Source organism: Puma concolor, chromosome D2 (genome assembly GCF_028749965.1).
Source record: "Puma concolor isolate L17-30 chromosome D2, mPumCon1.1.hap2, whole genome shotgun sequence".
In the NCBI taxonomy this organism is placed as follows: Eukaryota; Metazoa; Chordata; class Mammalia; order Carnivora; family Felidae; genus Puma; species Puma concolor.
The window spans coordinates 39,018,625-39,034,009 of NC_141677.1; the positions used below are offsets into that span (position 1 = coordinate 39,018,625).

General features: G+C 45.0%; 2 protein-coding genes across 7 annotated transcripts in view; one reads left to right on the forward strand and one right to left on the reverse strand.

Annotated features, from left to right (window-relative positions):
• The window catches only part of POLR3A (RNA polymerase III subunit A), a 51,841-nt gene extending 46,609 nt beyond the window's left edge, over positions 1-5,232 (reverse strand). Inside the window, exons 1-5 of one of the 2 annotated variants that reach the window (XM_086680104.1) lie at positions 5,052-5,232; positions 2,364-2,499; positions 1,996-2,133; positions 906-1,077; positions 504-658 (exon numbers count right to left, since the gene is read on the reverse strand). In XM_086680104.1, coding sequence (XP_086536230.1) covers positions 504-658; positions 906-1,077; positions 1,996-2,133; positions 2,364-2,499; positions 5,052-5,095 — 645 coding nt within the window. In that variant the 5' untranslated portion in view covers positions 5,096-5,232. The remainder of the gene's footprint in view (positions 1-503; positions 659-905; positions 1,078-1,995; positions 2,134-2,363; positions 2,500-5,051) is intronic. The other variant, XM_086680105.1, reaches the window with a different exon arrangement.
• Positions 5,233-7,025: 1,793 nt separating this feature from the next.
• On the forward strand, positions 7,026-13,367 carry RPS24 (ribosomal protein S24). Of its 5 annotated transcripts, XM_086680107.1 has the most exons (7): positions 7,027-7,143; positions 8,622-8,687; positions 8,777-8,986; positions 9,893-10,003; positions 10,655-10,672; positions 12,876-12,897; positions 13,285-13,367. In XM_086680107.1, exons 1-5 carry the CDS (start codon positions 7,141-7,143, stop codon positions 10,658-10,660), a joined length of 396 nt encoding a protein of 131 aa, XP_086536233.1. In that variant the 5' UTR covers positions 7,027-7,140; the 3' UTR covers positions 10,661-10,672; positions 12,876-12,897; positions 13,285-13,367. The 5 variants fall into 5 exon arrangements, with proteins under 5 accessions (XP_086536232.1, XP_086536233.1, XP_086536234.1 ...); XM_086680108.1 differs by lacking the exon at positions 12,876-12,897 and having other exon boundaries at positions 10,655-10,694; XM_025918258.2 differs by lacking the exon at positions 10,655-10,672 and having other exon boundaries at positions 7,028-7,143.
• Positions 13,368-15,385: the final 2,018 nt, after the last annotated feature.

Here is a 15,385-nt window from a genome sequence, read left to right on the forward strand (position 1 = left end):
CTTAGATCTCACCCATGTGAGACACAGGCTCTCTCAGTTTATGCTCTGTATAGCTGTGATGCCACAATCTCTTAAGATACAACTGTGACATGCGTCTGCACAATTCAAAGTGTGTTAGTTAGCTGAGTGTCCGACTTCAGCTCAGGTCATGATCTCACAATTTGTGGGTTTGAGCCCCGTGTCAGGCTCTGCGCTAACAGCTCGGAGCCTGGAGCCTGCTTCGGATTCTGTGTCTCCCTCTCTCTCCGCCCCTCCCCTGCTCATGCGGTCTCTGTCTCTCAAAAATAAATAAATGCAAAAAAAAAAAAAAAAGCATGTTAGTTACATGATCAGTCTACATTAAACACTGAACACACTGTAAGATAAACACTTTTCACGGAAGTATTCCTAGAGATCTACCTTAACGGAGCTTCTCATTTAGGAAGACGTGTCTATCAGAGAGGGAGGGGTAAGAATGGGTGCGTGTGATGCGGGGGGAGGCAGGCATGTGATTTCAGGCTCACCTGCGCCCTTCCCAGCAGCGGTTCTACTTCTTTGTTATGCTCGATGGCTGTTTCAAAAGACTGGAGGAAATTTGATACAATAGGATCCACCACTTTTTTGTTGGTCTTGTATTTCTCATGAATTATCTTCAGTAATCCACATTTCTTTACAGTACCTGTAAGAGAGAACTTATTTACCAAGGTTGGGAAAATGAGATACTTGCTCAGGCTGGCCTGAGGCTGCAGTCTGGCTAATGAAATCACTGAAAATGCATTTGGCTAACAGGGCATCAGTTGCTAGGCTCTAATGTCTAGTTTGCAAGAAAAAAACCTGACCTCCCAACACTCCATAAAACTAATAAGCTAAATGGACCAGAGTAAGTGGAAAGGACTATCACCAAACCTTTTATGTGTTCTCCTCACCATTAAAAGCACCGCAGTAATGGCAGATGTTTTTCTTCCGGCACTTATCAGAGATTTTCTTCTTCAGGCCACGTTTCTGGAGGTAGGTCAGGCCGGGTCTCTTCAGGTAATCCAGAAACTGCTTCTTCTCCTCCTGGGACAGCATGATGTGGCAGCAGGTTTTACAGATCATCTTTTAAAAATTAAAACCGATGAAAGGATGAGAGATGAAAAAGTCTTTTCTTGAAGGGAAAAAAAAAAAAAAAAAAGTCACCCCTACCTCTTGCCCAGAAGACTTTAAGCGATGTGCCCGGAGATATGCACAGAGAGGGGGCTGATGTTCACCAGAATGCTACTTATAGTCAGAGCTGCCTGGTAGAATTTTTGCTGATTTTTAAATTTTGTGCTGTTCTGTACTGCTTGATTCATGATTATTATTATTTTTTAAGTTTACTTATGGGGCGCCTGGGTGGCTCAGTTGGTTAAGAGTCTGACTTCAGCTCAAGTCATGGTCTCATGGTTCGTGGGCTGAAGCCCCACGTCGGGCTCTGTGATGACAGCTCAGAGCCTGGAGCCTGCTTCGGGTTCTGTGTCTTCCTCCTTCTCTCTGCCCCTCCCCCACTCATACTGTGTGTCTCTCATACTCATACTCTCTCAAAAATAAGTAAAACGCTAAAAAAAATTTTTTTTTTTTAAAAAGTTTAGTTTGAGAGAGAGACAGAGAAAGCAAGCAGGGGAGGGGCAGAGAGAGGGGGGTGGAGCGAGATTTCCAAGCAGGCTCTGTGCCGTTAGCACGGAGCCCGATGTGGGGTTTGAACCCACGAACCGTCAGATCATGACTTGAGCAGAGATCAAGAATTGGACCCTTAACTGACTGAGCCACCCAGCGCCCATGATTACTTTTTACAACACGTACTTACCACCTACTCAAGAAAAATCAAGAGTAAAGAATCCTTATGCGTCTTCTTGTAAGATGCAGTATTACGTTATGTAATGTAAAAATCCTTCCCAGATGTCCCCCTGACCACTCACGGCTCCGAAGCTCACTCCCAGTGTCCCTGAGCAGTAGTTCCTAAGTTTACAACCTGAAAACGGACACCTCTGCGCCTACCTGTAAGATGCCTATAACTGCTCTGAAGTAGCCCACATGGAAGCATGGCAACTCCAAGTCAATGTACCCGTAGTGTCCCAGACAGTCAGCCAGGTTCTTCCCACAGGTCTCGCAAGGACGGTCCTTCTCACTTGTACCCTTTGGAAAAAAGCACACGCAATCACTAATGGAGACCACTGCACAGGAAAGAGGGACCAGGTGACTCTGAGTCAAAATCGCTTGGGAAAGTGCAGTGTATTCAAATCCTCCAGACCGAGGTCTGGAGACCCTGAGATGTGCCGGGGGAACAAGGGAGATGGAGAGAAGCTCTTGCTTCTTCCAATCTGGCAAGTCAAAACGCACAGAAGCAGGAAGGGTTGGGACCTTACCATCCTATGGTCAAGCACACCATACAGCAAGGGGGCGTGGTTGTTGTCCTGGCTATACAGGTTCTTACTCACAACCTGGATGTGCGCCTGCTGGCGCATCTCTTCAGGTGACTTCATTCCAAAACAGATGTGGCTTCTGGAATAAAAAGAGACAGGAGTTGGGGTGCCTGCCTGGCTCAGTCGGTAGGGCACCAAGACTCTTGATCTTGGGATTGCAAGTGGAAATCCAATGTAGTGCATAGAGCTTACTTAATTAATAACGAGAGACGGGAGAAATTACATCAAAACCGCTTACCAAAAGCGGCTATTACACAGTGAGCCACCACAGCCAACCTTATCCTTCCAACTGTCTGTAGGCTCGCTGTGCTATTATTAAATATATTCAAATCTCTCCCATTTTTCCTTGGTAAGCATCCCTTCGTCCTACTGAAATAATTTCCATTCTTACTATCAAGTGAATGATTGCTTGCTGCTAAATTCTAGGAGAATGTTCTTATTTTACTGCTCTGCAGTGCTGGATGTTAACTCCCTCTCCCCCTTATCTTGAAATATTTTCTTCTCACGGCCTTGGTGACACCACATACTCTTTGAATGCCTTGGCCCCACGCCACCTGTTCCTTCTTAAGTCTCTTTTGTAGTTTTTTCTACTACCATCCCTTAAGTATGATCTCTCCTCACCTAGGGATGCAACACAACTCCTTTTTATTCTACACATCCCTCTTGAGTGACTGTGTCACTGGAGTACCTGTTAATGTCTGTCTAATCTCCTATAGACCAGCTACTACTACCCGGCTGGAGACCTCTTCTGCATAGCCGTACAGGCACCTCAAACCCGACACATCTAAAACAGAACCCAGAACTTTCTTTCCCAAATCTTTTCCTTCAACCATCTGACCAACAAACCGGGGATTTACGATGTGCCAAGCTGAAGATCCATATTAGAGGACACAGACAAGGACCCTGCCAACATGGGACTCACCGTTCAGGGTGGGCAAGAGAGACAAGCAAATACAGACACAAAAGTGAATAGATGCAGAGATTGAAAATGATATGAAGTGGTAGACAGAGTCTAAGAAAACTATGTTATGGGGTCAGAAAGCCTCTGTAAAGTTGACATTTAAACCGAATTCTGAGTAAGAGGGAGACAGCCGTAAAACCAGACAGAGGTCCGGCATTTTTAGTAGAGAACAGCTAGGGCAAAGGTCCCAGAGCCAGCACAAGCGTGGCATTCGAGAACCAAATGAACCAAGCCAGTATGATGGAGCACAGAAAACTAATGGTACAGGACGAAATCAGTGAGGTGTACAGGGCTCAGGTCAGGTTGGGCTTGGGAACTCTGGTAGAGAATTTAAATGTCAGTGCAAAAGAAAGCTGGTAGAAGGTTTGAAATGGAAGTCTCAGATACCTAATTTGCATCTTAACAGAGTCTGCCAGCCTGCTTTGTGAGAACAGATTACATCTGAATATGGATGGGGTTTGGGGTGGGCATGAGGGGCCAGGGAAATACCGATTCTTCCAAGTAAGATACTTGTTCCCCTTGAATGGCAACCATCCACACAGCTGCCCAAGCAAGAAATTCTGTGTTTCAATCTCACTTCTCCCTTCCCTCATCCCTAACACTCCTGTCAATTTTATATCCTAAACTCCTCTAAAATCCACTTCTCTCCAATGACTCTACCACCCTCATGCAGACCATCATTTCCCCTGCCTGGACCCCCTGCAGTGGCCTCCCAGGTCTCTCTCTTACTCTGTTCCCCAAGAATCAAGAGATCTTCCAGAAGAAGCACTCTTATCAAGACACTTCCCTGCTTAACACGCTTCAAAGGTTCCTTACTGCCTGCCAGATGACTCTGGAACACAGCTTCAGATCTCCCACGTCCTTCTCATCACCCTTTTCTCCCTCCAGTGCGCTCCTTATCTGGTCGGCGTTTTTCTGCTTTCTCATTACATACTCTCCGGACCCCTATACCTACGCTTGTACTTGCCAAGGTTCACTTGTCTACCTTCCTCGACTAGACTAGGCAGTAAGGTCTTATTCACGCCCCATCCCTAAAGCCTATGGCTGGGTCTAGCACACCATACCTTCCTCAGTGAGCATCTGCTGCAACAGCAACTGGTTCATTTTCCCACTGGAAGCATTAAGGAGAGGTCGTGGCCTGATAACTAAGCTCTGAAGGAGTAGACCCAGAAGCGCAGCCTTATTTTTGAGACTGCCACCCACAGCCCAGTGGTATAGCTTTCTAGCTGGTGACTCCAACCTTTTGGTCAGCAAATGTCGCCTCCGTGTTAGGTGCTTTGCAGTAATACCAGAATTAGACACACTCCCCGGCCCAGACTGCTCCCCCACGCTGCAGTGGCAGAAGATTCGCTGAAACAAAGGGGCCATCGTTTGACCTCGAGAGGACTCGTGCTTAGGCCCAAGGCTCACGTCCCATCCCACCTACTCCTCCCAAAGCCCAGGGGCCACCCCCGGCCTGCAGTCCCCCGAGTGCTGGAATACCCTCTGCCTGACCGATTTCTTTGACCTACCTTGATTACTTCTAAGCTTTGCCCACCACCTTCCGCTGATTCCTGGCCCTCCCCTTCCAATTGACCCTCATCTCCGACTCTTTGAGACCCAGGACCCCTGACCTCGCGCCCCTCTGCCCCTCATTTCTCCGTCCTTTGGCCATTCTTGCCCCTCCTTACATTTTCTTGGCCACATCTGTCTCTCGGAACTGCTCCTTCACCATGGTGACGGCTGCCGGGTCACCCTCCTCGAGACCGGGGGAGCTAGATTAGAGAAACGTAGCTCCCTGCACCTCCCGGCCGTGCTTCTTGCCTCGTTACTAACACAGCAGCGGCATCCTCTCGGCCACCGTAGAGCGCCCCACGTGGTCGCTTCCTCTTCCGCTACTCGCCGGCGCGTCTGTCAGTCAAGAGAGGCTTCGGACACGCCGCTTTTCGCCTTCTCCCTGCACTGCCATCTTGCGGCGCCTCTTTGAAACTGCACCAGGGCCTGTGCTGTATCTTCCAAAAGCCCATTTCCGGTCCATTTCTCCAGGTCTTCTGACACCTGCAGAGATACTGCAACGCTTTGCCTCAGGACTTTCAGGCAGTCAGGGAGACAAAAACTGCATAAAGAGGAAAATCGTCGTCATCGTCACCAACAACATCTTAATTAAGATCCTCTAATTTTTTAAGTAAAGGTGGAGGCTTAAAATGAACCTGCCCAGGGTACAGAGGTACCAACTGGACGACCACGGAAAGAAATAAACAGGTCAGAAAACACGGCCATGCGTGCACCTTCAGTTTACAAAGTTACTTTGAAAAAGAAATGAATTAAACATGTTATTGATTACAAAAACAGAAGCTGTAAATCTGTGAAAAGTTAGCCATGATGAGCTAGGGATACAAGATGAGGGGACACAGCGAAGTGAAAATCATTAATGTATACAGGAGATAAATTGCTTACCCAGTCTGTGACAACCTGTGGGAGGTGATCCTAGTGTGATATCTAAGCACATGAGACTACCAAGGAAACCATACTACCATAGGATTCAGTGCTACAGAGCCAAAAATGTCTTTACTATTTGTGGGGAACTCTAAACCGAATCCAATGAAGTGGTTTAACACCTTTGAATTGTAAGAAGGTACGTTAGACTCCATGGATTCTTACTAGCAAAACACAAATGCAACAGACGAAAAGCAAAGCAAATCAGATTTTACTTTACTTATTGTGGACAATACTATACTAACAAGACCATACTAACAAGATTTGATGAGTGATTTTGTCATAGAGAGGTTAAGAGCAAACGTTCTGGAACCACAGTGCCTCCGTGGGTACTACCACCTAAAAGTTGTGTAACTTTGGGAACGCTATTTACCCTCATTATGTCTTAGTTTCCCCATTTTATAAAAGGGGTCAGCAATAGGTACCCTACTTCTTAGTTGGTCAAATGGCAAAATGAAGGTGAAAGTAATTAGAATGTAACAGGCACATAACAATCACTCGGTGAATATTAACTATTATTATTCTAAAAAATACAGGAAAGTTGTCCTCGAAGCCTGCACTGTGGTTTTCTCATTCATTCTAACCTTCGGAAAGTTCTTTCCTAATGTCTCTTTGAACATGTACATATATTCTTTATTTTTGCATGACCATTTTACTTTAAACAACTAAACGAACTTATGGATCAAACAGCTTTTTTTTGTTGTTGATAAGGACTAAGATTTTCAGAAAAAGCAAATTAATTAATGAGTTTTTTGTTTTTAATTTACAAAATCACCAGGAAAATCTCAGAAAAACAATACGTAGCAATCAACGAAAATAGTTTTATATATTTGACATAACAAAGGTTTTGAGTCAGGATTTCTGTAGTTTTCCTCGCTATAAAATGAGGAGGCTGGTTGACAGTATCTCCTAAGATGTCTTGCATCTTTACGAACCTCTAACTCGCAATGAGACAATTTAAACTATAATTCGGCTTATCGGAACTTTAAAGAAGCGCAGTTCAAGACAGTAAATTGAGCTGAAAGGGAACCCACGCTGGCGTAAATCCGTCGGCCCGAGTTGTTCCGCCTCTGGATTGGCCAGTCCAAAATCCCGGGGGTGTGGCCGAAGATCCTTGGCTCACCTTAAGCCTTTTTCAATCCGGCATTGGCGCGGCCGCCCTCACGGTTCGGGCCACGCCCACACGCCGGCGCCTCCTGGGGTCCTTCCGAGCGCATTGATATGATTGGCCCGCGGTTAGTGGTTCTCTTTTCGTCCCTGGCTGCCTAAAGCTCGACCGCCATCATGGTGAGTTTCTTTAGACCCGTGCAGTCATCTGTCGCGTATCTGAGCCATCCTTCGTCTCTGGGTCCTGCCTTTTGCGCTATGGCCACCTGAAGCCCCGTCGCTTTTCTTTGGGTGTGTCTGACGGAGGCTGGTTGCCTAGAGACCCGGAGCCGTCGGTGGGGAGTCCGGGCTGCGCTGCCGGACCCGGACACGCCGGGTTTCAGGGTCCAGGGCCTGGGGACTGCGCGAGCGTCTCCTGCGTTTGTCGCCTTCGTGGAGCCTAGTGGATTGGGCTGGGTGGGGTGAGACTCATTTCACCGGGGGGGGGGTCTCAGTTTGCGATAGGCGGTTTGCAAGTGATGGCAGCTCTAGAGGTGAAGCGGGTACTGGCGGCGCCCGGGCGAGTTGTGGCGAGTGAAGCCGATTCCACGTGTAAGCTAAAATATTGTCAGCCGGATGGAACTTCTTGCACACTGGGGAAACCGAGGCCCTGGACATGGAAGCCTGCAAAGAGTGTGGATTAAGTCATGACTAGTCAGCTCTGTCTTAAAGGTTCAGCACCCATTTCTAAGTCGACCTCCTCTGCAACCCCCCCCTTCCCCCCGATCTTCTGAAGAGTTGGGTACTATTGAAGTGAACTTACTTTGGGGTGGCTTTTCAAACTGAAATTGAAACGTAGCAACCAATTGTTGCCTCTTCCTTCTCTCCTCTTTCTGTAAAATTTTTACTTAGTGGAAACATGCCGAATGCCCACGTTTCCTTGGTGGTCACTTGTATAAGAGCTGTTGGGCCATTTAGAAGGGGGTAGGATTTCTTGTGGGCCATTCAAGACGGGTAGTTGACATGCAGAGTGCAGTGTTTGTGTCAGATTTGTGCAGGATGTTAGGAACGTAGTTGAGACTATAACCTTTGTTAAAGTGGAAGTTTTAGTTCAGAGAATGGGTTCTTGGGTGAGGGTGATTTTGGGGTTTGTTTACACTTAGGGGTACAGTCTGCAAAATCTGGAGACATGTTTTCTTATCACAACTGGGGAGTTGGGGGTGCTACTGGCCTCTAGTGGTTAGAGGCCATGGGTGCTCCTAAACAGCTTAAAATAGGACAAACCTCACAGAATTAGGACCAAAATGAGGTGTTGAGTTAGAGAAACTGCTCCAGAGTGATTCCCGTAGCAAAGAGAAGTAAGTTTCCAGAAAGCTGTTGAGTGGGTTTTCTTGGTATTGAGTTTATGTGTGTTAGAGGTGTCCTAGAAGGTAGGCACTTGGCATTTGTTTTTCTTTTCATGGAAGTATTCCCACCACTAGTTCCTGTGGTTCTTGAACATTTGAAATGTGGCTCCTGCAGCTGCGGGATTCGGAATTGCATCTTAAATGTCATTTGACATTTAGAAATTATTCACATATGGCTGGTGGCTACTCCTTGGCAGTTCCAGAGCTTGGAAAATTACAGCGGGATCAAGAAAAGGTTGAGTGGTGTCATTAACTAGTGTGTAATATTTTCAGAATGACACAGTAACTATCCGGACCAGGAAGTTCATGACCAACCGACTACTTCAGCGGAAACAGATGGTAAGGAAGGACACATCACAGTTTGGTTGTTTTGCTTCAAAAAATGCATTTCGTAATGATAAATGCTAAAATTTGTTACTTCTTTTAAGGTCATCGATGTTCTTCACCCCGGAAAGGCAACAGTACCTAAGACAGAAATTCGGGAAAAACTAGCCAAAATGTACAAGACCACACCAGATGTCATCTTTGTATTTGGATTCAGAACCCATTTTGGAGGTGGCAAGACAACTGGCTTTGGCATGATTTATGATTCCTTGGATTATGCAAAGAAAAATGAACCCAAACATAGACTTGCACGAGTAGGTGTTCTCATTTGTTCAACAGTTACTGAAGACTGAATTTCAACAGCATTGTGCTGTGGGTGCAGTGGAATGAGCAAGAGCAAGCAGTCTGGGGAAGGACAAGCTACAGATCTAAACACTAATGGGGTTAAGAGAGAAGGTTCTTCGACAGATGTACAGATAAGAAAGAGTGCAGGGTGTCAGTAATGGAGTCTACAGCTTTTGAAGAGATGGCATTGGAGCTGTGTTTAGAAGGGCAAGTAATAATTGTGAGGATAGGAGCTGGAAATAGGGGGATGAGTTTGAAAGGTTGGCACCAAATTGAGATCCTTGATATTGAAGTCTGAGTTTGGATTTGGTTCTCACAGGTAGCCAGGAACCATGAAAGGTTTTTGATCATTTTGTGGGTGCCAAGCACTACAGTGAACTACAGCAGTGAGCCGGAGAAGCTCCCTTAGATTCTAGGTCGTAAACTAGTACGCAGACGGTTACTTTCAAGTACTTCTGTTTCTCTTTCTCCTTCTCTGCCATCAGATAAGTAGAACACAGGTGAGGGAAAACATGATGTGGTAGATAGATGCTGCACTCTTTGATTGGGTGGTCTGGGAGGCCTTGCTGAGCAGGTGACGTTGAAGCTGAGGTCCATGTGAAGGTTGGTTGAAAGCAGTCTTCAGGCAGCAGGAACGGCAGAGTGACGTGGGGGCGTTGAGAGCACATCTGGTTCCTGTGCCATTGATTTGTACATGTACGTGTCCCTTAATTTGATGACCAGGTACTAGCACTATTTTTAAATGTGCTTGAAGAAGTATTGATTTTGGGAAGCTGCATTTCTTGAGCTGTCTGGCTTGGTCATGGTCCTTACCAGATTAGTTAATGCTGAGTTGACGTTGCCAGTCACTTATGAGGTACTCCTTTCTCCTTCAGCATGGCCTGTATGAGAAGAAAAAGACGTCGAGAAAACAGCGGAAGGAACGCAAGAACCGAATGAAGAAAGTCAGGGGAACTGCAAAAGCTAATGTTGGTGCTGGCAAAAAGGTATTGTTCATCAAGGAGAATACAGAAATGTCAGTTGCAGGTCTTTAGTTTCTAGAAAGGAGGGATTTGTTTTCTTAATAACCTTTTTTAATGTTTTTTCTTTTCCCACTTCTTCTGGATTACAGAAGGTAACGTGTTTTGAGACGCTACACGATGTAGTATCTTAACACCTCACTAGAGTAGCTTTGCCCACCCTTTGTCAGCTCACAGATTAGCACAACACGGGCCACATCGGTTCAGTCATCTTGGTGGGCATCTTGCAAGCCCTATCAGGAAAAGTTTCCCATTTTACTGCTAATTGGTTTAGACTGTTGATGGGGAAGCATGTCTGGTTCCCGGAGATTAAATTTATTTGCTTAAAACGGATAACTGGTTTAAGAAGCTGTTGAATCAATGTGGCCCATGTTCTCCTGGCATGCTGGAGAGGCAGCTGAGAGATCTCAATTGCTTTCCTCTCCGGTTAGCCAAGACTGAAGTGATTTTAATGATAAGCAGCTTTTTACCAGCTTTGCTAGCTAACTGTAAATAATAGTTGAATGGAATTAAGGTGCTGGGTTGTTAAATTAACAAATAATCAAGTGTTCTGTGAACTTTTTTTTTTTTTTTTTTTTTGCCTTTTCCCTCTACTTTCTTGGATTTCTTGTTCATCAGAAATGAAGTGTCTAGCAGGTACTGAGATTGTGAGCACGGTGTGGGGATGCATCACCTTCACAGAGTTTGCTTTGATGCTTTGCATGTTGGCTTTTGGACAACAAGAGTTTTCTGTAGTATGGTGTTTTATAATTGAAATGCTATGTTTTAAAATGGTAGATTATGAGCAAAGGAGAAAAACTTCTAATCTCGTTTATTTTGGAAACTCAAAAATGCATGTTATGTTGCGAAGTGACCTGGTGGAGGAAGGTGGGTACTCTACCAAGTAGGCACCTTTTAATTTGTACTGGGAAATGCTGTGCCCCAGTTACATACCCAGGAAATGGCTTTGGTTGATACAGGGCTTGGGAAGGGTTCTCTCATTTTTTTTGTCAACAGTCTTCCCCTTAGGGACCCTGGGACTGGTTGATTTCATTGGCAGCTCTAGTCTAGGAAATCTGGCAAAGCATCTGTCCAGGAAGCATTTGCTCAATAGAATGGCCTTGTACCATTCTATTGCTTTTTCTTTTCTTTTTTTTTTTTTTAAAGTTTTTAAAGTTTATTTATTTTGAGAGAGCGCAAGGGAGGGAAGGGTGGAGAGAGAGGCAGAGGGAATCCCAGACAGGCTCCATACTGTCAATGCGGGGCTGTATGTCATGATGGTGCGATCATGACCTAAGCTGAAATCAAGAGTTGGAGGCTTAACCCGAGTGAGCCACCCAGGAGCCCGTACATTGCTTTTTATTGACCTCCGATTTTCCATCTGCTGTCCCATTTTTCTTTTAATTGAAAAAATTCCAAGGTAATTGTATATTCACAACAAGGTTTTCGACAAATACGCTTTTTCTATAACTGTCTGGTCACAGTAGTTCACTACCCCATGTTAACCATTTTTGTGCATTTGAGCAGCCCCAATCCATAGCATGTGAAGTGGGCTAAGACTGGGTTGGAGGGTAGTAGGGTTTTGAAACACTGTAGTCACTGTCCCTTTGTGCTTCCTCTAGCGATGACTCCCTGTCAGGCAGTGAATGTGTTATGCCTGCCCACCTCTCTAATCACATTGTCTTCCCAGCCGTGGAGTTCTAGTAATGGATGAACTGCCAGAGGAACTACTTGCTGCTTAGAACTGCTCCCTGTTTGTGAGGCTTATACCTGTCAACGGAAGTTCCAGAGGTTGCAAAAAGATTCAGTCAGTGGACTGATCTAGACCAAAGGACATTTAACCCGTTCTTGTCTTCATTCAGCCTTTGAGACCTGTGTGTTAGTGCTTGACGGTGACGTGTGTGGAGGGGCTACCTCTGTGGACCTGAGCATCACTGTCCCTACTTCAGGTTGCACTGGTGCCTTTCACTAGCATAGCTCTGAAAACCTGCCTGGGAGATGAATGCGTAAATATGCACGTGTATTTGACTCAAAATGGCCAGGCATACTGATGTTAACTTTTGTTTTTGTTTGGATGTTGAAATTGGTATTTGCTCTTAGCTTTTGGGTACGATAGTTTTTTTTTCTTTTTTTTTTTTAACGTTTCATTTATTTTTGAGAGAGGGACAGAGGGTGAGCAGCAGGCTCCGAGCCTTCAGCACAGCCCAACGAGAGGCTTGAACTCACAGACTGAGAGATCATGATAGAGTTGTTTTAAATGAAGGAATAAATAGTCTCGCTTTTGAAGAGCATTTGAAGCCTTTTCATCGACTGAGTTTTGCCTTTTTAAAAACTAACTCGTACTGCTTTCGGTGGCTGTGAACAGTGACGTTTAAAGTATTGAACTGAGACAGGTTTTAGGCTTGCTTGATCATTTAGAGTTCTCTCTGAGGCTAAATTAATTTAGATTCTTGTGTGGGATGCTTCCCAGGTCTGTTGATGGTGCTTGTGTGCCCAGCATGATGTTGCTGAGCAGAGCAGGAAGGATAAGGGTCAGGCATGTGTACTTCATGTATATGTAGGCGGTGGCAGCTTGGGTTGGCACTGCCGTTGGCATGATCTCTTCATTGTGAAGTCCTCGTGCCACTTTGTTTACATAAGAACGGTAGTAATCATGCGAGGTATTCTCAGAATGGGGGGGAATAAAATCAGTGAGTGTCTGAAGAGTGTTTGGTATACAATTACAAAGAAAACAGTCATTTTTAAGGTGTCTGATTGCATGCATGTAAATGCAGATTATTTTGGAGTTTGAAAAGGGACTATTAATGAAATGTTTCTTTTCCTTCTTCCCTCCTTTCTCCCTTCCCTGCCACTGATTCAGTGAGCTGGAGATTGGACAACAGGTATAATTTAAGCTTTTCATGTAGATCATTAGACTTGTTTACTGATAATGGTAATTTAAAACTATAGAGCATGTGAAATGGTTTTAGAAGTCCACTTACAAATTCTCTCAAGAAGTGTAGACTTTTAAATACTGATAATTACATGGTTTTGTTTTTAAAACCTAGTAGTATTTAACTGCTTTTTTATTTCATTTCTGACTTGAATGCTTGCAAGTTTTATTTCTTGATGCTTCCCTTGTGTTATCACAAAGTTAATATTCTAGGTTACTAATACTTTTTCTGCATGAGCGTCATTAAGTTTGGAGTTTGTTGAAGGGTTTGAACTTTAATTTTCAGGTTTTTAAAGGTGGTTAACTAACTAAATTTTTCTTTTTCTTTGTTCCACAGAAGGAGTAAAGATGCTTCAGGGACTATCTGGCGTTTGTGCAGATTTTTCATGAGGGGATTAATAAACTAAGAACTTTTATGTGTCTGGTTGTTTGAAACATTTGATGTTTACTGGAAGTGTTATGATAATTTGCTGTTAGAGCGGATTTAGATTGCTGCCCGGATTCACATGTTCACATAAGCTTTCAGTGAAAACTTGGCATGACTGTTGTTCCTTTCCGTGGCACAAAGGTGTTGGGTGTACAGTCTCAGCAAAGCAGGAGCATATAGGTAGGGCCAGTCTGTTTTGCCTCATGTGAATACTTGCCATCAGTCTAGTTGGTCAGTCTCTGAAAAAGACACTTGAGATCTGAATTCCTTTTTGGTCTTCCTAGAACCTGACTTTCTTCTTTTTTTTTTTTTTCAACGTTTATTTATTTTTGGGACAGAGAGAGACAGAGCATGAACGGGGGAGGGGCAGAGAGAGAGGGAGACACAGAATCGGAAACAGGCTCCAGGCTCCGAGCCATCAGCCCAGAGCCTGCCGCGGGGCTCGAACTCACAGACCGCGAGATCGTGACCTGGCCGAAGTCGGACGCTTAACCGACTGTGCCACCAGGCGCCCCGAACCTGACTTTATTCTTAACTGAAAAATTTGCTGGCCTCGACAGGAAATTACTAGATTATAAATTACTAGATTGCTAAATGTTTTCATCATCATGAAGTCAGTAGGATCCACCAAAATCATTGTTAGTCCACTGTAAGTTTGTGCTTACAGGATAAGTGAGTGATGTATTATGAGTGGGGAATCAGAGGCTCTAGTGTAACGAATATTTGGGTGTAGTGTGTAATAGCTTGGTAAATCTGATAGTATGTGCTTTTGGTGAAATATGGAGGGTTATGTGGTGTTACTTTTTCTTTGCTGGATGTTGATTCTGAGTTTGTCTTTTTCAGGCATCAGGGTTGAGTACTCGAGCTCTGGATGATTGGTCAGTTGTGTACATTTGAGAGATTTGAGGAGTGGTTGTTTTAAGATTACTGTGAGGGTTGGGGTACCTTTTTTTTTTTTTGAAAAAAATTTTAAGTTTATTTACTTTGAGAGTGAGCTCAAGAGCATGTGTGAGGGAAGAGCAGAGAGGGGGAGAGAGAGAATCCCAAGCAAGCTCCACAGTTAGTGCAAGCCCAGTGTGGGGCCAAACCCACGCGTGAGATGACTTGAGCTGAAATCGAGTCGCATGCTTAACCGACTAAACCACCCTGGCGCCCTAAAGGTGGGGGGTGGTGCCTTTTGATGAGAGGATAGAGAGGGTGGAAAGTGCAGAAGTTGAGTTGAGGGTGAAGAAGCATTAATAGCTTAAGGGTTTTGGATGCTATTTTGCCCTGAAGTTGGTGTAGGATTGGTTTGCATATTAACGTGGGTCCATATGGGAGTCACGCTTATAAATACTATAAGAACTGTGTCTGTGGATGAAAAAGCAGCAGAGAAACCTCAGGAAGTGGTAATGGAATGAAAGACCTGGTTAGTTGGTAGATGGGGATTCAGGAAAAGGCAAGAATCGTGATAGCAGAAAGCACAAGGTTGCTGGTAGGAATGGTTGTATGTTTTGGAGAGCATGGTGAGAGACTCTGAATGAAGAAGGTGGAGACCTGAGGATAGGGATGTGGGGGCTGGACCTGCTGGCCAAGGCCTGCGGCTGGTAGGGTGGGTGCAGTTGCTCCGCCTGGCTGCACCTGTATGCTCAGGCTGCACCCTTGGGTTTATGGAACCCATGGCCCTGTGGGTGTCCTTGCTAGGGCCAGGATGTAGTAGGAGAGTGTGGAGGAGTGGGAGATTCAGGCCTGCAAATGTCTGTTTTCACCAAAATGGCTGACTGGTGATGAATAGGAGTGGAGGGGGGGTATTTTATTTTGTTTTAATTTTTATTTCTTTTAGAGAGTGAGCAGGGGAGAAGGGCAGAGAGAGGATCTTAAGCAGGCTCCATGCTCAGCATGGATGTGGGGCTTGGTCCCACAGTCCTGGGATCATGACCTGAGTCAAAATCAAGAGTCAGCTGCTTAACCGACTGAGCCACCCAGGCGCCCCTGGAGTGGGGGATTTCAAATTAGCAATGCAGAGGTCACT

What these genes read in the sequence shown, in the direction of transcription:
- RPS24 (XM_086680106.1), top strand. An exon ending in TACTTCAGCGGAAACAGATG is followed by an intron (nt 8,688 to 8,776) that starts GTAAGGAAGGAC and finishes ACTTCTTTTAAG; the next exon opens with GTCATCGATGTTCTTCACCC. An exon ending in ATGTTGGTGCTGGCAAAAAG is followed by an intron (nt 10,004 to 10,128) that starts GTATTGTTCATC and finishes TCTGGATTACAG; the next exon opens with AAGGTAACGTGTTTTGAGAC.